The sequence below is a fragment of the Peromyscus maniculatus genome, chromosome 9 (assembly GCF_049852395.1).
Source record: "Peromyscus maniculatus bairdii isolate BWxNUB_F1_BW_parent chromosome 9, HU_Pman_BW_mat_3.1, whole genome shotgun sequence".
Taxonomy (NCBI): Eukaryota; Metazoa; Chordata; class Mammalia; order Rodentia; family Cricetidae; genus Peromyscus; species Peromyscus maniculatus.
In genome coordinates, this window is record NC_134860.1 from 65,653,030 (window position 1) to 65,677,810 (window position 24,781).

Here is a 24,781-nt window from a genome sequence, read left to right on the forward strand (position 1 = left end):
AGGTTAAGAGGACACGTTTGGAAGCAAGAGAAGCCAGCATTCAGATCTCATCTTTGCCAGCTGTCACTGCATTTAGCATGGGGACAGAGCCTATAGGGTGGCAGCAAGGGTTAAGGAGCTGATGCGGGAAAAGGACTTTTGGCAAATGCCTCCCTTATAGTGACCCTTTAGTGTGTTCTGATAGTGGCAATAGCAGCTGATAGCATTGATAATACATCCACTGGTCGCCCATCTTCGAACCAGGCTTCTATGACTGTTGACATTATAAGGTTAAGTGGAAAAAAGTTTACAGAATGATTTCAGCTATGCATACAGCTACTCTTATCTGTGTTCTGGATAAGAGAGAGCTCTGAGTGCAAGCCTATCATACACCTCCTACCTCAAAGTATGCTGGGGGACACTTTCAGAAGGAAAAAAAGAGAGAAGAACAAATGTAGTCTATTAGTTATTTTTTTCATTGCCAGGACAAGTACCTAGCACAAGCCACTTAAGGAAGAATTCATGTAGGCTCAGGGTTTGAGGGTACAGTCCCTCAAGGCAGGGACGGTGCAGTGGTGGGAATGTGGGGCCAACGGATTCCTTGCATTTACAGTTAGGGGGTACAGAGAGATGAACACCAGAACCCAGCTCACTTTCTCCTTTTAACTCAGACTAAGACTCCATCCCCTGAGATGGTGCTACCCACAGGCCGGGTAGCTTGTCTCTCTTCAGTTAAACCTTTCAGGAAATACCCTCATAGACCTATCCAGGAGGAATGTATCTCCTAGGTGATTTCCAGTTGGCAATCAAGATTAATGGCTGCACATGCTAATATTGCCAAGCTAGTGCCATTGGCATGATGGGAATTTTGTGCCATGTGCTGGTCTGTGTAGGGTTGTTCTGAAGGATGTGTGGAAGCTGGACTTAAGATTCTTGTCTTGGAAAAAAATAGTATTAGAAATAGAAGAAGGGCTGGAGAGAGGGTTCAGTGGTTAAGAGCATGTACTACTCTTCCAGAGAACCTGAGTTCGATTCCTAGCAACAGCATCAGGCAGCTTACAATCATCTTAGCTAAAGCTCTAGGAGGACGTGCCACCTCTGGCCTCTGTGAGCATCTGCACTCAGTGCACACACTCTCATATACTACGCACACACACACCTATGTAGCAGGAATCTTAAAAGTTCTTATTAATAAAATCAAACCCGAGCCGAGTTATTGGGGTCCATGCTGGTAGATCAGAGAGACAGAACAAGCCACAGCTATCTCACCTTGCCAGTTCCTCAGCTAGTCCTGTTTCCTCAGACTGGAGGCCTCTGAGTCCTCATCCGGAATGGGTCTCAGCTGAATTACTGCTCAAAAGCCTGAATGCTTAACCAGCCAAATTCTTCTAGTTTCTGGTCCTCACGCCTTATATATCTTTCTGCTGTCTACCACCACTCCCTGGGATTAAAGGCTGGCTTTCTGGGATTAAAGGCGTGTGTCACCATGCTTGGCTATTTCCAATGTGGCCTTGAACTCACAGAGATCCAGAGGGATTTCTATCTCTGGAATGCTAGGATTAAAGGTGTGAGTGCCACCATTTTCTAGCCTTTGTATCTAGTGGCTGTCTGTTCTCTGACCCCAGATAAATTTATTAGGGTACACAATATTTTGGGGAACACAATACCACCACACACCTAAAGTAATAATGAAGAAATATAAGAAGACCATGGAAAGATTTACAGTTAAAATCATGGATGGCATGTTAAATATTATGATCAAAAGCATTTAATAGGCTGTGATATAAATTAGTGGTAGAACACTTGTTTAGCAAGTTTGAGGGCTAGATTTCTTTCCTAGTAACACACACACATACATATGGGCATGCACGCACACACACATTTCATTAAACAAGACATCGAATCATTACCAGCTGGTCTTACTAACCAATGAGCTCCAGGTTTAGTGAGAGATCTTGTCTCGAAAAATAAGGTGGAACGTAACAGAAGATAATAAAAATTGAGCTCTGGCCTCCACCTGAACATAAACACACACACATGCACATATACTACACACACGTACATATACTGCCACACACACAAACACACATATATTTACCATACACACACATACATATACTATCACACATACATGTATACATGTACATATACCACACAAACATATCACAAACACACACACACACACACACACACACACACACCTTAATATGTAATCATATTAATTACTTTGTCACTTCTACAAAACACATGACAAAAGCCACTGAGAGGAGGAGGGGTTTATCCTGACCGAAGACTCAGAGGGTGTGAGTCCACCACGACAGGGAAAGTCATCCAGTGTTGCCAGGAATGGGAGACATCAGGCAGGAAGCAGACATGGATGTCCCCTTCCAGTCTTTCCCCAGTGGCCAGCATTCTAGGCCACAGTCCCACAACCTCCTCAAATAAAGCAACAGCTGGGAACGAGGTGTTCAAATGTGAGAGTCTTTGGAGGACATTTCACACTCAAACCATAATCAAGTAAAGAGAAAGAGAGGTGACTTTCTATTAGGAAAAAGAATGAACCAGGCGGTGGTGGCGCACGCCTTTAATCCCAGCACTCGGGAGGCAGTGGCCGGCAGATCTCCAGGTTCGAGGCCAGCCTGGTCTACAGAGTGAGTTCCAGGACAGCTGGGGCTACACAGAGAAACTCTGTCTCAAAAAATCAAATTAAAAAAAGAAAAAGAAAAGAAAGTGGAAAGTATCAAACCCCTCAAAAAAAAAAATCCAGAAATTAAAATGGTAGCAACATAAGAAAAAAAACTCATTAACCTCACTGATGAATAAAGAATTATCAGTTGAAATTAAAAAAAATTATAAGTTGAAATAATTCAATGCATAGTGGGAGGGAGTATGAATTTACATATTCTTCCAAGGAGTGGTTTGATGGTATGTGTGAAAAGCCTTAAATATAAATCATAGTTTTTGGTCCAGTAGTTCTAATTTTTGGCATTTTCTGATGGAAGTAATTAAAGTTATGCACAAATGATAATTATTGCTTTGGTTTTTATAATAGTGAGAAATTAGGATCACATTAAATGCCCAAATTAGGAAGCCATTTAAATAAATTATAAGAGCATGTCATGGAAAATATGCAGGAATTTAAAATAATGTTATAAAGGAATACTTAAGCACCGGAGGGAAAGCTTAGAGCATACAACATTACTAGGTGGGTTGAAGCAGGCTATGGAGCGGGATAAATCACATTTCTCAGAGTAATTTTAGGTATGTGTGTTTAAATCTGGAAGGTGCTAACCCTGGGCTTCCCATTTTCTGTCACCCAAATGGAAATACTTTCATTATTTTCTTTATTATAGCAGGAGTACAATTTTATAGTACAGAATCTAGTCAAAGAAGTAGAAAGTGAAAATACTCCATCCTATTCCATCATTGCAACTTTTAAAAATAGACTTTGATAATTCTTTGGGAATTTCTTATAATGTCTTTGGATTATATTCACCCCCACCCCCATTCAGGGTTGTTCTCTGTAACTCCTTCCAGATCCTCTCCCTACCTCCTCACCAGCTCTCCACTTCCTGTCCTTTCCTCTTTAAAATGACCCACTGGATCCAATTCGTGCTGTCTGAATACTCTCAGGTGTGGGGCCATCTGCTGGAACACGGTTGACCCACCAGGAACCACAATCTTAAAGGAGCCACACTGTCTACAGCTCCTCAGCGAGGGGGTGGGGTGAGGGCTTGTGAAGCCCTTCCCTCCTCCATGCCAGAACATTGACTAGCTTGATGTTGCTCAGGTCTTGTGCTGGGAAACCCAGCTGCTGGGAGTTTCTGAGTGTGGTGATCCCGTCACGGCCAGAAAACACTGGCTCTTAGAGTCGTTCTGCTACCTCTTCCTCTGCAGTCCCTGAGCCTGGAAGGGAAGACCTATCATATAGTTGTCCCATTTGCAGATGAGCACTTGCCTTCTACACCTTGGCCACGCTTCAACTACCCCACAAAGAAGCTTCTACGATGAGGACTGAGAGCTGAATTAATCTATGGATAGAGAGATAAGAATTAGAGGACAGTTTAATAGAATGTCAATTTAGCAGAACCATCGTATAAAAAAAGTAGTAGGTTTACCCCAAGGCCAAGAGCACCCCAACTATGGGTTGTTGGCCAGATTACGGTACCAGGCATGTATTTCCTCCAGTAGAACAGACCAGAACTAGAAAGTGGTTGGTTACCCTTACAACATTCCTGCCACTATTGCGCCCAGTGGCATATCTTCTACTCTGGTTATTATTATAGTTGACAGCTGTGCAAGGTTGTTGATTTCTTCCTCCTCACCCCCCCCCCCACAAGCAGATGACACAGCACCTTCTAATACTATGGAAGCTAGCCAGTAGGGAGGAAGCCTCCCAATTTGATCTCTCCATGACCTATTACCAAAGTTCATGGTGTCTTGAGCAATAGGGTCTTGCTATCAAGTTCTGGTGGGCAACCAAGAACAAAGGCAATAGCCTGTATTGTTTGGGATATCTAACCCTGGTCATCCCTTAAGCAGTGGGTTTATGTGTGATTTTATTTATTAAAATGGTTTATAATTTGTTTAAAGAAGAAGTAACATTTGATAGCCAAGTAGCAACAGGTGTTTATAAAATATGTATGAAAAGAAGAAAATTTAAAAATATACTCTCCCATGTTTGCTGTTACCTAACAAGAGTGTGGGAAATTATTATTATTATTTTCTTTGTCTCTGCTTTGGTCATATATTAGTTTTAAAACCTTAAAGTTTAAACAAAAGGAAAGGAAAAGAGGAAGACAGAGAAGGGACTGACTCTGAAGAACTCTTTAAAATAGAAGAAATACCATTATAACATTTCCTCACTCGCTAACTTGTTTTATAGTCGCCAAGCTAAACGTCTAATGTATGTCAGGCTCTGTCGTTAACCATGGGACACAGTAGTGAGACATCACAAATGCTGTCCCCCTGAGCCTTCCAGGGCTGTGGGGAGAGCTTGACCCTCTGAGAAAGCAAGAGTAGTTGCATATAATTGCCAATTAAGAAAGTATAGTTTGCATTCATGACAATAAGATCATATACGAATGCAAATATTGAAGAGAATGATTAAGAAAAGGGGATATTAGAAGGATACATAGATGAGAAGATATACTTGGGAAGGAGAAGCAAGGAAGGAGAGAAAGGAAAATGATACAGAAGTAGTTCATTGTCTTTCTAAGACACAGGGGTAGAGTTGGGCTGGGGTGTGGCTAAGTGGTGAAGTGCTAGCCTGGCGTGCCGTGCGCAAGGGCCTGGGTTCAACCCCCTGGCATTGAAAAAGAAAAATAAGGAGAAAAGGAAGGAGGGCAGGCAGGCAGGCAGGCAGGCAGGAAGGAAGGCTGGAATGCAGGAAGGCTGGAATGCAGGAAGGAAGGAATGCAGGAAGGGAGGGAGGGAGGGAGGAAGGAAGGAAGGAAGGAAGGAAGGAAGGAAGGAAGGAAGGAAGGAAGGAAGGAAGGAAGGAAGGAAGACAGAGTCATTGGTCCATGACTGGCTGTGTAACACTCTGATGACCTGAGAACGAGCAGAGGATTGCAGGGATGTGTGCTTAAGGCAGAGATGTTGAAGCTTTGACTTGTTATTTTAATGGTAAGTGGAGACTTAGTATAAATTTCAAACTTACGTGTGAATTAACCAATGTCAACAACACAGTCCCCTGATTGTAGCACCATGTATTAAGTCTTAGAAAATATCAGAACTGATCCAATACCTGTGAAGGACTTCCTAGAAGAATTACTTTACAACCCAGATGTGTACTCAAAGAAACACTTTGTTGTCTTTCAGCCTTAAATGAACCCACCATAGACTATGGCTTCCAGAGACTGCAGAAGGTCATCCCAAGGCACCCAGGGGACCCTGAGAGGTTAGCCAAGGTAAGGTTGCTGGGAACTGACACATGAACATCTTTTTGTAGACACTCAGCAAATTTAGACAAATCCATTTGAAATCAAAATCATTTGAGTCCCATTAAAATTAATTAAGCCTTGAAACTGGCTATGCTTTAGATAACAATATGAGCATAAGGTTTCTGCTAATTTTGAAATATATTATGTTTAATATCTGCGGGAATGTGAAATCTGAAAGTTTGGTCTCATAAAACAGATATGCTACAAGAATAGCCAGCTTATAAAATACTGCCAACTGTATAAAGACAAATATTTGCACCAAGTGTAAAATGGTAAAATTTACATTTACTTCCAAGTGTAAAATGTACTCCTTTGTATTTAAACAGGATTTTTATTTAGCTCTAACTTCTGAGATTCATCGATCTATAGGCAAGCATTCATGGAAGACCTACTGTGTGCATAAGAATTTAATGATGCTAAAATGTCTCCATACAAAACTCTTATGAAAGGAGCCATTATGAATGAACTAGCTCAGAAAATGTCACCTTAAATCTGGCTCATGACATCATCATTATTTAAAAATAAAGCCATTTATTTATTGCCATTTGACTAAAGAGAAACTGTTAGATTTTTTACACATATTTGTAGCTTCCAGCATGCAGATTGTAAAATAACATTTTCTTTATTCTATATTTGGATAAAAAGCCAAACACCAGTGGCTTCAACCATATACCTTTCATTCCCTCCTGAAAAAATGCTCAGCCCCATTAAGTCAACTGATACCTGGACAGCTGCTGAATAGCAATTTAAAAGGCTGTAAACAAAACAAAATAAAAATGACAACGGCAAGATCCCCACCAAAATCAGGAGGTGGAAAAGGGAAAAAAGGAGAGGAGGGATTAGTGATTGCTAATTCTTTCTGGTTAAAATGAACAAGAGGAAATATTATTGAAGGAATTCACCTTTATTAGGATAAAATTTTGAGTAGGTATTGCCAAGAGAATTTCAGTGCTTTCTCAACTCCTTGGCAAGCAGCTAAAGTCAGGCCCATCAATCACTTGAAGAATATTTGATTAATTGAGAGTACCAGGGTTTCCAAATACAATGGTCTCAAAGTCGCTTCCAATAGAATATCAAAGGCAGTATCAATTTGGTGGGTGTTTTGAGTAGCATAAATCATTATGGAGCCATTATATAGTGGTGAGTTCCTATGAGTTCCTACAGCTACCCATTTGTAGGATGTGTAAATGTGATTATGTCCTATTCATCAAACCTAGTATCAGACTTCCTGGTTATTACATTTGGAGGCAATGTGTGGACTTTTTGTTTTCATCTATAATTTTCTTGCTTGCCATTTGGGGCTTTATCTTTGATTATACCCCCTCCTGTCTTTTCTTTCTCAGGAAATGCTGTTGAAAAGAGCTGCGGACCTCGTGGAAGCCCTCTACGGCACACCCCACAATAACCAGGTTAGATATGTGCATCTCACGATCTGTTGAGTTTGAATCTTGATTCTGGATACAGTGCTCACCCCAACGTGCCTTTCTGTAGGACATCATTTTAAAGCGTGCTGCAGACATTGCCGAAGCCCTGTACAGTGTCCCCAGGAACCCCAGCCAGATTCCAGCTCTCTCCAGCTCCCCAGCTCACAGTGGCATGATGGGTATCAACTCTTACAGCAGCCAGCTCGGAGTCAGCATCTCAGAGTCCACACAAGGAAATAACCAAGGTACTACCCTTCTGAAAGTCCGAGTCCAAATAGGGCCTCTCCATCAAAGGGCCCCTCTGCTGGGGTAGGATGAGTTGGAGAGCACATCATAAACTATCCAATGGGGCATGTGCCCAGGTAAATCCCACTCTTAGAGATGGGTTATTTAACCATACCAGGCAGTCTGTTTTTAGAGTCTGAGCTTTCTGGGGACTAGTTAGAATTCTTTTGGCTAGAAATATTAGCAGGTAAAATTGACTATCGTAAGTTTCAAAGAGTTTAGGCATATGGAAACGAGGCTTACAGCTATTCATCAAATTCATTTTATAATGATGCGATGTGATAATCAGATTGAATGACAGAGAGAGCCGACAGCACCATTATTGTTTATTCCATGTAACTCTTGGTAACCAAGAGTATTGGCTTAGTTTTACTTGGGAATTTCTATTGTACATTTTCTCATATGGAAATACACGGTAATTTATTTAGTGAACTCTATTTTATATAAGAAGTCTACTGTATGGAGATTTGTTTCAGTGAGGTTGATTTCATTAAGAGAGCCATCTAAGTCTGTCATTAATAGTTCTTTGAGAAAATTTTTCTCAAATAATTTTCCTAAATAATGTCCTTAACCTTAGGTATTTGTTTCTAGTTTTATTTATCTACTATGATCGATAGAGTAAATTATTCATTTGATGATATATTTTAGACTGTTTTGTTTATTGTGTTTGTTTATTGGTTGGTTGGTTTATATTTTTTGAGACTCAGACAAGCTAAGTAGTCCAGGCTGGCCTTAAACTCACTAGGTAGTCCAGGTTAGCTTTAAATTTGTAGCAACCCTTCTGCCTCAGATTCTCTAGTGCTGTGATTATAAATGTGAACTATCATGCTCAGCATTCTTTATAAAAGTATTTATATATGTACATATATAGAGAAAGATACATGTATGTGTATAATATATGTGATATATATATATATATGCATTACATCAACCTACCTATATCTATATAATCTATTGACATATATTTCAGTTCTGGGAATTGAAACTAGGGCCTTGCCTATGCTAGGCAAGTGCTCTACCTCTGAGTTATGTCACCAGATCTAGTCGCTTTTAGACATAGCCATCCCCAGAGTTTCCTTAAGGACAGATGAAGTGAGCTGGCTCTGTGCCAGGCTTTCAGAACCGTAAGGGACCTCTCCATCCTTCAGGTTGCTCATGGCCTGGGTGTCTGTACTCGAACACTGATACCTTGGAGCCCTGGATAGACATAATTCACTGTGCCCCTCAGTACTTTCTGATCGAAAATGATCTCCAGCCCACACAGAGGATGGTGATAATTTTGAAGTATCATTTCCAAACTGTTTAGCAGAACACACATGGCCCCAGAAACGTTGCTAGGACACCCTCTACCACCCCCAGGAAAGATTCTGTGGTGTGTTAAATTTACAGACTACTAGATTGGCAAGTTTTGAGCAAGATATTTATTCCTTGGGCCCATTGTCCATGTCCAGTGAGCTTACTAGCTCCATGTACAGAGAGAGAGAGAGAGAGAGAGAGAGAGAGAGAGAGAGAGAGAGAGAGAGAGAGAGAGAGAGAGAACTAGAGATGCTGGGGGGGGGGAGAAAGATGGGCGTGGTGGTACCCAACTGTAATTCCAGCACCTTAGAAGTGGAGGCAGGAAGATCAGTGCTTCTGAGCCTGTCTGGGATGCTTAGGAAGTCCCAGGCCAGCCACAGAAAGGTAGTGAGATCCTGTCTCAAAACCAAATTATGAAATAAAGTAAAACAAAACAATATAAAGCAAAATTAATAGGAAGTGGGGGGGGGGAGTACCAGAGGTGTGGCCTATGTAGAGCAAAGAAGTTATAGAAAGCTGAGAGCTTGGCTATCAAGTACCAGACTGCAACTCAGTAAGGGCGATTAAGCTTTGTTGTTCTGCAGCATGGCCAGGTGACAGTGGTTAACAATCGTTTATCATAAATTCCAAATAGGCAACAGAGATTTTTGAGTGCTTCCAATACCAGGAAGTGATAAATATTTGAGGGGCTGGATGTGCCAGACACCCAACGCGATCATGGCCCATGGCATGCCTAGGTTAAAAAATGGGGCGTGGACCGTGACGGCATGTCAATTAAAAATAAAACGGTACAAGCAAGCTCCACCTCCCACTGTTGCCTGGCAGCGGTGGCTTTATGATCTGGGATGGATGTGGACAAACACTATGCACACACACTTGGCCTGCTGGTGGGTGCTGCTTTGTTTACCTGGCCTGTTTCTTCTGTTGTCAAGGATACATTCGCAACACAAGCAGCATCTCCCCGCGGGGATACTCCTCCAGCTCCACGCCTCAGCAGTCTAATTACAGCACCTCCAGTAACAGCATGAACGGCTACAGCAATGTGCCTATGGCCAACCTGGGTGTGCCAGGATCACCAGGATTTCTGAATGGCTCACCCACAGGCTCCCCATATGGAAGTAAGTGACCTTTGCCATCCATCTGGCACTGTACGGCTCCCTGCAAGGTTTCACCTGGCAGCCTTTTAGTGGAGAGCTGTGTTCCCAAATGGTATGGACACGTGGGAGACGGTCTCGTTTCTTGATGAAATGTCCTTCCCGCCTTTTGTTCTCTTCTCTTGGCTGGACTTGGACTCCCAGTGTATGCAAGTCCTCCCAGGGACAGGGGCACAAAACAATTCCCTTGTATGAAGTATATGTGGCTTGTGCATGTGGAGGAGAGGAACAGAGATTTCATTCGAGCTAGCAGCTTTTTCATTGAGCATTTTTTTCTTCTAACACTTTTAAATGATTTATTTATTCTTTTTTATTTTTTATTATTTATTTTTTGGAGCTGAGGACCGAACTCAGGGCCTTGTGCTTGCTAGGCAAGTGCTCTACCACTGCGCTGAATCCCCAATTTATATATTCTTATTTTACATGCATTGGCATCTTGCCTGCATGTATGTCTGCATGCGAGTGTCAGATCCCATGGAACTGGAGTCACAGACAGCTGTGAGCTGCCATGTTGGGTGCTGGGAATCGAACCCAGGTCCTCTGGAGGAGCAGCCAGTGCTCTCAATCACTGAGCCACCTCTCTGGCCCCTTCACTGGGCATTTTCACATGCACTATTTTATTTCAGCTGCATGTTACAGGTAAAGTTGGCTGCTGCAGCTACCCTGCCTGGCCACTATGACGTAGCTAGAATTTAACAGGCACAGAATTGATGGCATCCCATCCCTACCACATCTTAATCTGTTATTTTCTTCTATATAATCCACATAAATCATACCCATACCCCATTATCCTCTCTTACCTCCCAACCCCTCCCACCAAAGCCTTCCTTCCTTAGAAGTCATATGTTACTCAGTTTGTTTGTGGACCATTGCAATTAGTTTGGATAGCTTGCTTGAGGGAGGGTAGTTTCTTTAATCAAGGGTAACTCACCAGTGGCTATACAGCTGAGGAATACTATTTCCCTTTTCCCGGCAACCATTATGCATCTATAGTTCCTCAGAGTGGGACCCTAACCAGGACATCTGGATTGTGGTCTCTTTGACTTTGTGACATGGCTCTGTCTTCCGTTAAGCACCTCCAGAGAGATGGAAGTTGACTGTGTGTAGCAGCTTGCTGGTCTGGGACGGAGCCTCTTAATCTATGGCCTAAGCAGTGAAGTCAGTGCCTTGAGAAGTTGTGAAAACCCATTTGGGTCGCTTTGGGAGCTAAGCTGGGCGCTTACACAAGGGGTCCCTGGAGCCTGAAAGAGTGTGTGTTTTTTTCCAACCTACTCAGGGAATACTTGAGGCCAGGGGACATGCTGGCCCGGAGAGCCAAGTGATGGAGTGGAGTGTTCTTGAAATGTTGGCTCTTGTCACAAGGCCTGTGCCTGTCCTCTCTTCACCCAGAGTGGCTCCCTTGTGCCAGAAACAAGGACGTGTCAAGGACAGCACACAGCTCTGTCAGCCACAGCTCAAGCAACAGGCCTTGGGGACTATTTCTCACTGCCTTCTGGCCTTTGGTTCCTGGGCCTACATATTCCTGAGTATTTTCGGAGCTTTGCTTTTAAGTCATGTAATCAATATTACCCAGTGTGATGGGGATACAGGACCAAACAACCAAATGCAGCACAGACTCTTTCTTTTAGTATAACTAACAAATGTCCTGTGCATGTTTCTTGTCCCGTGGCCTAGACTCACCAGAGCAGAACAGCTTATGGAGATAGGTTATTGCTGATTGGTTTGTTTTTAATCTACTTAAAAAAAAAAAACTTATCTTGCTCCACAAGCATGTGGTAGAATGATAGTAATCAAACAGGCTGTATGGGTGTGTAACAAGGGAACCAAGGGGAAAGTGAGGCAAGGAGGGAAATGTATCTAGAGTAACTGGATTAATCTAAGGATGGGCGTTGATGTTGTTCTGTGTGAAGGGCTGTCATTTCCCAGCTAACAAAATGTTATTGCAACGGTTGTTTCCTGTGTCCTCTATCTGTATATAACCTTGTTAGGGAACTCAAAAGAAATGTGAACTGTTTAGCTGCTGTGACCAGGGGAGGTTTGTCACATACTTGGTCATGAATGAGGTGCCTTGTGTGACAATGAGGCTCTCCCTTTAATAGACCCACAAGGAGCATCATGGCATGAGAGCAGGCCACCATGTAAACAAAGCTATGCAATGATGATAACGGTGATTCACATATTTCTCCCTACGGGTTCAAGAACAGTGTAGAGCCCAGGCCGAGCCCTGCAACCACGGCACAAATATAACAATAGTTACTATCACCACTTTCTCTTAGATGAGGAGTTGATAAATGACCGGTTCCAAGAGTCGTGGTAGGTAAATGGCTCATATGGGACCCACACACCTGGCACCAGAGTCACAATGCTGTGCTCTAAAATTATTCAGTAATGTGAAGTCTCAAGATGACTTACAATGTATCATTAGGCCAAGGCAGACAGAACTCTTTTCATCTGACCATTCCTTACATGGTTTTATCAAGGTTATTGTACTTATTTGTGTGTCTGTGTGTATACACACATGCACATGAAGGCCATGACACACATACAGACATCAGAGGACAACTTATAAGAGTTGGTTCTCTCCTCCCATGTCAATCTCAGGTCACCAGGCCCCTTTACCCAGTGAGCCATCTTGCCAGCCCCCATCTGGCCATGGATATACAGAAGTGGCAGTTTCTCATGGGTCAGTCATGTGCTTGTGTCTATATAAGGCTGAGCACATGAGATAGTTGTTTTGTAGCTTTTACATAGTTTATTAGTATGTGAATATGCACTCCACAGTGCATCCTGTGGAGTTAGCAGTGTGTGTGTGGCAGGTGTTCAGTTAGGTATTATTTGCCTCATGTTTCTTACTAGATAATTCCAGGAGAGCAGCAGTCTGCCCATTCCATCAAGTGATTTCAGAAAGACAGTTACACCCCAAATCTTTTTATTTATTTATTTATTAAATTATACTCATGATATTCATTAATTACACTCATGATATTAATCACATTTGTGGTACTCATAGATTACATTCTCAGTATTCATTCAATTATTTATATATATATATGTATATATGTATATATATATTTTAATTTTAAATGCCTAATGTCATTTCTTGAAGGGGGGAGGAGGAGGTCTTAAATACAGGCTTACAGCACAATGGAAGGACCCTGGAGGGCAGAAGTTCGCTACTGATGTTTTACAATCTTGCATCTAAGCTGTTAACGCCCATTATTCAGGATACACAGACAAGGAACTTCCCTTAAGTATTCAGGAGGGTGAAACCTGGCAGGGAATTAGCATAGGGAGGATATCAAGGTCAAGGTCCACAAGCAAGGCAACAGTTACCCAAAACAGGGCCCAGGGCCTTACAGGTCCCCCTTTTATTAAAAAATGAGCTTCTGACTTAGGTTGCATGGGACGTCAGCAGGTCACCTTGCCCGTCATGGAGACGCCTGCCCAGGCCACACAAGTGCTCTGTCTTAGGTTACACCCCAAATCTTTAAGTCATCTTTTAAAATAGGAAGACAAGATGGTGTCCTATCCATCAGGGAGTAAGGAGACCTCAGAGGACCACTCCCCATCACCCCTGTGGTCCTGAAAGTAACCTCTTGCATGGTGATTTTTGGAGGGAGGGTCTGAGGGAATTGCCGACTGTGAATGGGATTTGAAGTGGTGCATTCGTTACGATCAAATTCGCCTGTTGTAAAATCCCAAATCCCCAGTGGGGTTCATTACGATAACACCTGACCTATATTTCTAACCAGCGAGGTCTTCACTTCTCTGGGAAGTATTTTTTAAAGCCCAGGGGGAAAGATTTCATCAGTTCAATTGCTTGTGTCTGAAAACACAATCCTATGTGGTGGTGGTTTTTTTTTTTTTTCTTCTAATGAGCCTGATGTGGCTGGACCACGCCATGGGACAATCACTCGCCAGAAACATTAAAACAAGAGAGCCAACACTCATCTCTTTGTCAAGTCTGCCTTGCCTTACGGCCAGCACAGAGCCTCGCATCTTCCCGGAGTTTGCTCTCACACGCCTTCAAAAACGGCCCAACAGATGTTTTTTCAATCTTACACACAAACTTCACTTCCTGGCGGTAGCCGTGTGTGCCAAGTTCCAGCTCGGTGCACGTTTTTATGCCTGGACTCTAAGCCCCTGACAATAGGGGGTTCTAATGAAATGCTGACAGACCCCCGGAGTGCCAGCAACTGCGCTGGCTGGATGCAGTTGCAAAGGACGGTCTGTGAGATCCAGCAGGGGTTAAGCTGGCCAATCAATCCTTGTAAGAAGAAAAGCGATTTTTCTTTAACTCCCAGGTTCACACAGATTTCTGGGCCAGACGTGCTTGCCTTGGCCTTGGCCTCTAGCCACAGATGGAAAGGTGTCCAGAGACATTCTCAATTGGAAGTCTGTGTGATCAGCTTTCCCAAAACGGTGCACTGCGCCGTCCCCAAACATGGTCTACTCAACAAGCCTGCAACACCCATGGGGACCATGTCTTCCAAGCAGAATAACCTTTGAGCCAACCCAAAGTATGGGGCAGAGTCCATTCAGGCAGGCATCCAACTACTTCACTTGCAGCCTTAGACCGTGCCCTGTGCTTCAGAATTTTTATATTTTTAGAAGTAAATAATAAGACATTTTCTGTTGTAAAGCATTCAATGATTATTATAGAAAATTCCAAACATAGGGAAAAAGTTTTTTAAAAGAGAGAAGACTCCCTCCCCGAGGAAAGCAAGCTCAACAGTTTGATGTGTCTCAATGGCATTTCTTAAGTAAAGAAAAAACAAATCCTGTGATAGTAAATTCTGACTCTAGACATTTTGAAAAGCATGTATAGGCTCAAAAGAAAGAAAGAAATGACATGCCATGTCTGCACAGGTATAACCACTGTTGTCACTATTGTTTTTGTTTTGTTGTTTTTGGTCATACTGGGGGTCAAACCCAGATCCGTGTGCGTGTTAGGTAAGTGCTCGACTACTGAATGAAACCCTCAGGCCGGCAACCATTAACTTTGAAAACACAGCCTGATGGTCATGACAGACACACTTTGAAAACTCTGACTGGGAGTATGCAGGAAGGTACATGAGAGGAGGGCGGGACGAAGGCAGACGAATGACTAATGTCATGGATGTGACACCAGGCTCTAAGAAGCCCTTCAGTGGTGCAAACAGAAGTCCTGAGACTGGAGAAGAGGAATTAGGAGTGACATTTGCCTTACTGGGCCTGGGGATCTGGTTTAGCAGGTAAGAGTGCTTGCTTTGTAAGCGTGGAGACCTGAGTCCAAATCCCCAGAATCTAGTAAAAAGCTTCCTATGGTAGTGTACCCATAACCCCAATACTTCCTGGGGAGAGGGGTCAGGTAAAGACAGGAGGATCATTGGGACTTGCTTGCTACCCACTTAGCTTCAGGTTCAGTGGAAGACTCGTCTCAAGGGATTGAGGTAAAGAGAGATAGAGCAGGATACGTGATATCATCCTCTGGTCCCATGTGAGCATAGGCATGCACATCTTCGTATACATGAGTATGTACATCACACATTCTCTCTCTCTCTCTCTCTCTCTCTCTCTCTCTCTCTCTCTCTCTCTCTCTTTCACACACACACACACACACACACACACACACACACACACACACACACACACACACAATCACCATTTCACTTTTCACAGGAATTTGAGAGTTTGTTAGTGACTTGATGTTTCTATCGCTGTGATAAAACACTGTGACCAACGGCAACTTGGGGAAGAAAGGTTTTATTTCATTTTAAAACTCTCAGGTCACACTCCATCTCTGAGAGAAGTCAGGCCAGGAACTCGAGGCAGGAACTGAAGCAGAGGCCATGGAGGAGTGCTGCTCTCGGGCTTCTCTTTGTGACCTACTTTAGTATAAAGCCCAAGGCATTGGTCCAGTGGCAGAATAACTTATAATTGTCTGGGCCCTCCCCCATCAATCATTAATCAAGAAATGACCCACAAACTAGTCCACAGGCCAATCTGATGGGAGCAGTTCCTCAACTGAGGTTCTCTCTTCCCAGATGACTCCAGTTAGTGTCAAATTGATCAAAAACAAAAGCAAAAACAAAACTAACCAGAACAATTATTCTCGGTTTTTCTTTTACCAGATAAATTAACAGAGAAATTAATTTCTAGGCCATAAAGAGGACAGTGGACCTTTTGCTAATAATACCTGAAAAGGGTATTTCTCCCATTTTGTAATATTAGAGCTTTACTTTCTTCTGTCACAAGTAATATATGTTCATCATAGAAAATTCTGGAAATATGGACAAATGAAAGGGATACATTTGAAAATACAGTTTTGTCAGCCAGAGATATCACAGATCAAGTGTTTAATCATATCCCTCTACCCTTTGCTTCCTATGTTTTTTTCTTCAAGTAGAAGTTGAGTTGATGTATATATTGATGTATATATATTAGTATAATTCCATCCAAAGAGGGTATTCCAGCATTGTTAAATATTCTTTTCAAATATTAGTTTAAATGTTTAACATTCCATTGTATGGGCTTAATGTGTTTTACTCTACTATGGGTCATATATTTCCCAGCTTCTTATTGTTGTAAAAAGTCCTTGAATCTTCTTCTCGGCACATTTGTGACCATCCCTTTGAGATTAATTTCCAGAGATTAAATTAGTGGGTCAGATGATAGGAACATTTGAACACACTCTGCTATGTATTGCCAAAGTCTCCTGGAGGGACATCTCTCTCCTCAGTAAAGAGCTGGAGTGTGCTTTCTTGCCTGCTGGTCTTTTCTTAGTTGTTACCCATTTAATAAACAAAAATGGCATTTGTTACCCTTGACATCACTGGTTTATAATTCTTCAGTTGGAATAATACTCCGTTCAGCTCTCCCGGCCATTTTCGTTTATGTTATTTGCTGATTTTCTACTTTTTTTTTTCCTTTTCCTAATTAACTTACAGCAAGCAACACATTAGCTGTCAAGGGCATGACACAGCTAAATGCACACTGCAAACATTTGTCTTGATTCCTTATTTGCTCCTTGTGCGTATATGAGTCACAGAAGCTTTTTCCTTGTGTGCCAACTCCGTCTTTCCAACTTCTGTTGGGACTTTGTGGGTGAAAGAACCTATGCAAATTACATAACCTTTGGGGGCGTCTCCTGCCACCTTCACAGCTTTGTTTTTGCAAATAACCCCCTGTCTACTTAGATTTGCTTTCGCACCGAGCCCAAGGAGGGACCCTAAAGTTGATGTATTTCATATCGCACTGGTTAGTGAATTAGCTATGCCTCAGTGCCCAGCACCATGACATGCACTACCATCTTTGTTCACCATCAGGTCTCATCTATAACCATGTCTACTTCTGGACCTGTTTTCCCACAACTATTTGTCTACCTAGTTGTTGGTATAATGCAGGTTTATATTGACCATGTCTTTTAGTATCTAACATCAGTGCTCTCCTTGTCCACAAAGCTTTCTTATAGCATGGTTATTGAGATACGTAACAGTTATGTTGGCTGAAATGCACAGAATTCCTTAAGCCTTTCTGCTTTAAACGGTTTAAGTTATAGTTTACGTCGGGTGCCATTTGTCATCTTCACAGAGGGTTTTGAGAAGTGTCTTTCCAAGGGTTTGCACTTGTCAGCTCTGCCACCAGTCTTTTGTGTCACTTGGTAAAGTTTCTCCTGAGAAGCTGCTGTAGCCCGAGTCACCCTGTAGGTTGCATCAGCATGTTAGGAAAAGTATTTGTAAGAACGAGATCCATGCTGGGCATAAGTGGGATGGCATGTGTGTCTATGCGTGCGTACATGTGTGTACTTATGTATGTGGGTAAACGTGTGCATTTGTGTGTACATGTTTTATGTGTGTGTGCACATATGTGTATGAGTGTGTATATGTGTTAGGTGTGTATGTGTGTGTACATGTGTGCAGGTGTGTGCACATGTGTGTATGTGTGTGAGTGAACATATATAGATTCTGCTTACACTTGGAGAACCTACTCTGGTTGCTTGCACAAGATCAAGCTAGTGAACACTTAATCGTGGAGTGGGAGGGAATAATCAATCCCCCGCCTCTAGCCAAGGAGCCATTGACAACTGATGACTTCTGGGGAAGGGAGAGTGGGTTTTTATTGAGGTGTGGCCCTGGTAAGTTGACCACTATTTAGTGGGTGGCCCCCAACCCAGGAGCGTGTGAGCAGCACAAATTGGACTAGGTAGATTTTTTTTTTTAAAAGACATGAAGTTTGGAGGGGTTGTTGAGGTGAAGGTGGATCTGGGGGAGTTAGAGGGAGGAGTGGAGAGTAAATAATTAAAGCATACTATATACAGGTATGAAACTCTCAGAGTTAGTAACAGTATCATATTTTTAAAAAAGAGCCTTCTTTGTTATCATGCTTGAATGAGGCTCTTGCAGCACAGAAACTAGGATGTCATTTTGGCGTCTACATTGAGGAGTTCATGTTGTAGAGGTTAGACCACGGTCAGAGCCAGAGCCTCTTGCCTCTCATCCTTTCTTTGGCCTCTAAATCTGATGTTAAGGGAAGGGGGAACATTTTTATATTGCTTTATATTTCATTGATGGTAAAGTGGAAGCTAGATGAAGATATTAGACTTGGAACCATAAACAAGATCCATTCCTAATGGTGAGCCCTGCCTCTTGTACGGTCCAGTGAATCGGTCCAGTTCCTCACACATTTCCATCCTCAAGTATGACATGAACTTCTGCCCCCTTTCCAGTGTTCTTTCTACTTGTTTTTGCAAAAATGGTGGAGACGGACTCGGGTGTGTCTTTCTTCATAGCTTTTTAAGTATTCCTTCTAAGTATTAAGTCTAAGTATTAAGTATTCATTCTAAGTATTCCTTAGAATGAAGCTCGTCCTTTCCTTTCTTTTCTTTGGATAACTTTGGCTTATGATTCTGCTGTAAAGATGTCATACTAGGGGCTGGAGAGATGGCTCAGTGGTTAAGAGCACTGACTGTTCTTGCAGAGTTCCTGAGTTTGGTTCCCAGCACCCATATGGAGCAGCTCATAACTGTCTGTAACACCAGTTCCAGGGGATCCATTGCCCTCTTCTGGACTCTTTGATACCTGCACTCATGTGCACATACCCACACACGATTCAAAGTAATAAATCATTAAGAAGAAAAACATCCTATTTTTTTTAATTTTTATTGTAATACTTTCTGTGATTGCTATAGGTATATTTGAGACTCAGGGGAGAGAGGGGGTAGTGTCTACCTCGGGGTACCAAAGCTCTGACCTTCAAGTCACCTCACCCTTAGCTGATGATGCTGTTGCTCCCCATCTCATTCACTCCTTGTGAGCAAGCTTAGCAACAAACAATAAGATTTCCTCTCTGATGTAACTTTGTGGAATATGTGCCATGAGGAGGTGGGGCCCTTCGATGTTTAAACTGCCTTTATTTTTCTTGGAAATCACCACCCTTAGCCTTTGGCTTCCCTTAAGTCATTATTTAATGTTAATATTGTTAAAATTGGTGGTTTTTCTCTGAGCATTATGTCAGGGGAGACCAAATTTCAGCTTTATTTCCCAAGCGCACTAGAAGTCCAGAGAGGGAGGTGATCTTCTGAATGTTAATAAACTCCTACACAGAATGAAAAAGTGGCCCATTCGGGCGGGCAGTCGTGCTGATCTTAGCCCTGGACATCAAACCCCTGGGCATGGGAGTTGCCAGGCGGAGGTGGGGAGTAGGGGAGGGAAGGAACGCTTACCCATCACTGGTGGAGTGTAAATTGACCCAGCCACTATGGAAGTCGGTATGAAGGCCCCTCAAATTTGTCATTTTTAATCACTGGAACCTGGACCAGTTCCTGGGAGTTAATAATTCCTCAAGCACATGGTGGAGAATGTGTCTGTTAAGAAAAAATGGTTTCACGATGAGCCCCCATCCTAAAGAGTGTCACGCCTTCGTTTCCAGTCATGTCCTCCAGCCCCACCGTCGGCTCCTCCAGCACGTCCTCCATCCTCCCGTTCTCCTCCTCAGTTTTTCCTGCTGTCAAACAGAAGAGTGCCTTTGCCCCTGTCATCAGGCCCCAAGGCTCCCCTTCGCCTGCCTGTTCCAGTGGCAATGGAAATGGATTCAGAGGTAAGTGAAGGGACCATTGTAGGGGCGTACGTGATCCAGGTGTCCTGGGCCTGCAAAGGAAGGGCGAGCATCCCAGCTTTACTCTATAGCTCTGAGCGCTTGCCTACAGAGGTCCTGGGACTTTCATGGTGGGTCATGGATGGCAGAAGTGCTGATGCTTCACCTAGTGCTGGGTTAGTATGGGGGGGGGTGAGTGAGGTCAAGCCGAGCATCTGCAGGACATGGAATTAGCAGTAGTAGAGCCACATGTTCACCCCAGGAACATCTGGGCAGCCCAGAATTTTGCTTTCCATAGGGCCATTCACTGTTTCTGGAAGACTGACCTCTTCACATGCCTTGTGGTTATTTCTTATCTAGCTGGCTTACCATCTGGGCTTCATGTTCACTCTCATGGTACATGTGGAAGGGTCCATCAGGAGCGAAAACTCTGGTTATATGCTAGCCAAATTGATAACAGGTGCCTGATCCAGGGGTGAAGCAGGGAAGGAAGAGGAAAAAGCCATACTGTTTCTAAGAGCAAAAAATTAATATCACCCGTCAAACCCACTTTTGAGCAAGATCCTAAAATGTAAAATGACATGACGTAGCACAAATGTGATGAGTACATGAGAATCTAATCATCCCTCTGAGAATGGGAGGCAGCTGATGGCGAGAGAGCAAATTGGAAACTGCTGAGCACCATGGCTCACTGGTGACCCACATTAGTTTTGGCTGTTTCTCATGTCTTGACATGAAAACATTTATGACAGGCAGCGTTGGTCAGCAGAGCTTTGTGGGGACCTAGGATGGGCTGTGGTGCCATTCTGGGGACCCCAGCTCTTGCTAAAAGTGGCTTGCTGAAAGCATGTGTTCTAAATCTTTGGGGGATACCTGTGAGGGTCGCTGAGAGAACTTGAAAGGCATGTTAGGTTTCTGTGACTTTCACCCCTAGGGATTGTGACATTTTGACAGAGATGACAGAAAAACTGTCAAAACCATTACTGGAAACCCAGCCGTCAGAACAGCCACTGAAAATTCCTCTCAGTAGGCTAGACTGCTGGAGCTCCATGCCACCCAACATGTGGGTAGTTGGAAACATCTGTATATGGGATGAAACTTTCTTCTTTTCATCCAGATGTCTAAGCCATAAGGGAAACAGCACAGCTTGTAACTAAATGTCTCCACCCACCCCGTCTCTCATCAAACACCCCCTGGGCTCCATCTTGTCAATCAGAGCAGGATTAGAACTTTCTCCATGAGGGTCATGTTTACATCCTGGGAAATAAACACCACGGGGGACATGTCTTCCTGGTCCCCCTCCTCACACCCTGTTGGTGAGGATGTCTCTGCTCTCTAAGTTTCCTGCCTTAATTCGTCAACTTTCAGCTGAAAGGGGAACAGAGTGAGGAAGTGGAGGCCCCGGGCTCGTGATCCACAGTGTAGACAATACTCCCTAAAACTTGCCCTGTAGACAAGGCACTGCGCTGAGTGCTCCACACAGACCTCCTCCTTCGGATCATGCCCATCCCCCTCATTCAGCTGAACAGCTGACTGGAGACTGCACAGCAAGTGGCTGATGACTTGAATCCAGGCCCCCAGACTCTAGAACCTATGTTCAGACAGCAGCACACGGTCTCTCTAGGAACAGTTATGGCGGGCTTCCTCTCTTTGACCAACATCACTCACATCTACTTTGCCACCAGGACAGAGGGAGGACATTGCTTTTCTGTAAAATGCCCAAGGTGAGAAGGAACCAGACAAAGAAAAGCTAAGCCTCTCTCCACCATGAAAGTCATCAGCGAAAATACTCTCCACCCCCCCACCCCCCACCCCCCACCTCCCCACCCCCATCCCCGCCCAAGAATTTTATCTTTCTGTTTGTTGGCTCTGGTTTCTCTAAGTACAAAGTCAAGGTCACCATCTAGCAAAATTCCAACCGATCTAGTGTTGAGTGGACCAGGAAAAAGGGCATGCATGAATGAAGTCTGCTGTTCCAAGATTTAGGGCACCTGTGACCTGTATAAAGGAGGAAGGGCTGAAGAGCATGGAGTGTAATAGGGGAGAAAAGGGGAGCAATCTGAGTCAGGCTTCTACCACCCAAACACTACAGCTACAGCATTTTCTGTCCCACCCTCTGCCGCACTCATGAGGCATTTACAGTTGATGAATATAGATTGTCAAGGTGATATTATATGCTGTGTGTCTGATTCATTTTCTAGCTCCCTCCAGAAACACACACACACACACACACACACACACACACACACACACACACACACACACACACACACACACGGGCTTCCTACACTCCTGGATAATTACAGCAGTTGTTATATATCCAAGTCATCAGGGAGTGTCCAGAATTGAACTGCCTTTATTGAAAACTTACATCGATTCAATATATAGTAATACAGGCAAAAATAATTAAGGCTTTGCAAGCTGTGTAAGACCTTAATCCAGATCTCACAAACATTCAATAAAGGCTGTATGGGCAGGGAAACAGGCAGCTGACAATTTTGCCCGAGAGAACTAGCTGGGGTAGAGAAAGAGGGGGGAGGGGAGGGAGATACAGGAAGGGAAGAGAAAGAGATGAGGTTGGAGAGAGCATGAACGGCCAGCATTTCGGCCATTTGCTTGGAAGCATCATGATGAGCATAGCTCAGAAAGATGTTTGTACAAGAGTCGTTTTTCCCCCCCCCATGCAACACACACACACACAAAAGGGAAATCCAGGAATCAAATGTTGGAGATGGTTGGAAGTTTGGATACAAGGGAACGCTGTCGTTTTCCAAGTCTGTAAAAATCCTCTGGGCTCATTACAATGCAGCAAGGACAGAGGCATGTGTTTTGCGGTGTGATCCCACACTTTGTTCATGCCGCACACAGGGGGAAAACACTGGACTTGATTCTACCTGGACAAGTGTCATTTACATCCTCTTGACTAGATGGAGGAGGCAGTGGATGGTGTATTTGGGTATGGCATGGGGAGTGCGGACGAGATTGACTCCCAAACTAGTAATGAGGTCTTTTCCAAAGACTAGCATTTCTAGGTGTCTATCTCCATACACCACCAGTGAGCTCTCAATAAGGATGAACTACTTAAAAAAAAAAAATAACAACACTAATCCAGTTTAGAGGGGAATGTTCGTGAAGACACTTAGGTGGAGATAAAACCTTGGTTTGTTATAACCAATGCCCAAGAAGCCAATAGGCTCAGGACCTTGGAGTTTCCCTTCTGGTTCCACCCAATGATGTGGGACATGTCCATTGCAATTGGGTTTACATGTTTACTCTTGTTGTCCTAAGATGACCCAGTGATACACAGAAATGGTAAAGTGCTTGCCCAACATGCCTGGGGACCTGATGTACGTGGCCAACCCCGAAGCTTCTGGCTAGCCCAGTCCTGGAGAAAACCCACTCACATATGAACACCTCACCAGCTCCCTGGGGTGTGTTAGACGCTGTTGTTCCCACAGCTGCCCTCCTCCCTATGATCAACTTTTCCACACACAGTCTTGATGTTTCAATCCTTGTCGCTCTTTCCTTACAGCCATGACTGGACTTGTTGTACCCCCAATGTAAAGTAGAGGAAGAACTGCTTTCTCACAGCACAAAACTACTTATTCCGATGGACCAATTACGAAGGAAGCACTCTGAACTCGCTGGGGAGAGTTGCACCCCTGAGTGGCCATGTTGGACAGATTCGGGAAGGCAAAGAGCCGCCATCTTGGTCTCATGTTCCTCATGAAGCTTTGACAGTAACTACACACACTGACCCTTTTGGAGACAAGGACAGAAAAATGTCATTGACGTGGTCAGTGCTCAGAGCAGAAACGCAATTCTTTGTTATGAACATTATGAAAACCACCTTCCCATGTTTGTAAAATATTTAAGAAAAACATTGGCAAACATTCATGCTTAATATTTTGGATACTATTTGTTTTTCTTTGTAGGAAAAAAGTTGAAAGTTTCTATTTTCTATGAATCCTTTCAGATACCAATTTAGTTTATGCAGAAAAAAAAATTGAACAAAACAGGGTACCAGCATGGAAGACTTTCTTAAAAATGAAACCTGAATTGAATGAGGAAATGTTGTATGTGTGTTTGCTTATACTTTAAGCTCTTTAAAAAAAAAAACAAAAAAGGGAAAAAAATTTAAAATGTTTTACAGTTATTTAAATAAATAAACGTGTAACTTATTGTAAGTAGAAGTAGAAATTAAGACCTTTTTTTTTTTAGAAGAGAGGAATCTCTCTTCCTGATGTAAAATGAAATGGACACAAACATGTAGCGACAAGTTTTAAAGGTGTGTGGTTATTACAGTTGCTTATTAGAGTCTTATCCTACATCCCGTATCCCCTTCTTTTTCCATCCTTTTATCGACCCATGCACAAGAACGCTGTAACTTGTGCGGATTCCCACAGAGCAACCCACCGCAAAACCAGACTCAGAGAAATGCTGGAACACAAACAAACACAAACAAAGAGCCATCACTTCATTCCCAGACCTGCTTTCTAAGCAGTTCACAGATCGGTGGTGGTGTCCACTCTTGGTGAAGCATTTTTAAAACTACATTCTTTTCTGAGTGATGCAGGGAGTCTCTGTGTTACCATCTCAGTGCCGACTGTCCCTAGAAAAGAAC

At 43.2% G+C, this 24,781-nt stretch overlaps 1 protein-coding gene across 1 annotated transcript in view; it reads left to right on the forward strand.

Annotated features, from left to right (window-relative positions):
- The window catches only part of Ebf2 (EBF transcription factor 2), a 197,303-nt gene extending 173,242 nt beyond the window's left edge, over positions 1-24,061 (forward strand). Inside the window, exons 11-16 of the mRNA XM_006994153.3 lie at positions 5,803-5,891; positions 7,268-7,333; positions 7,416-7,593; positions 9,862-10,047; positions 19,993-20,160; positions 23,690-24,061. Coding sequence (XP_006994215.3) covers positions 5,803-5,891; positions 7,268-7,333; positions 7,416-7,593; positions 9,862-10,047; positions 19,993-20,160; positions 23,690-23,721 — 719 coding nt within the window. The 3' untranslated portion in view covers positions 23,722-24,061. The remainder of the gene's footprint in view (positions 1-5,802; positions 5,892-7,267; positions 7,334-7,415; positions 7,594-9,861; positions 10,048-19,992; positions 20,161-23,689) is intronic.
- Positions 24,062-24,781: the final 720 nt, after the last annotated feature.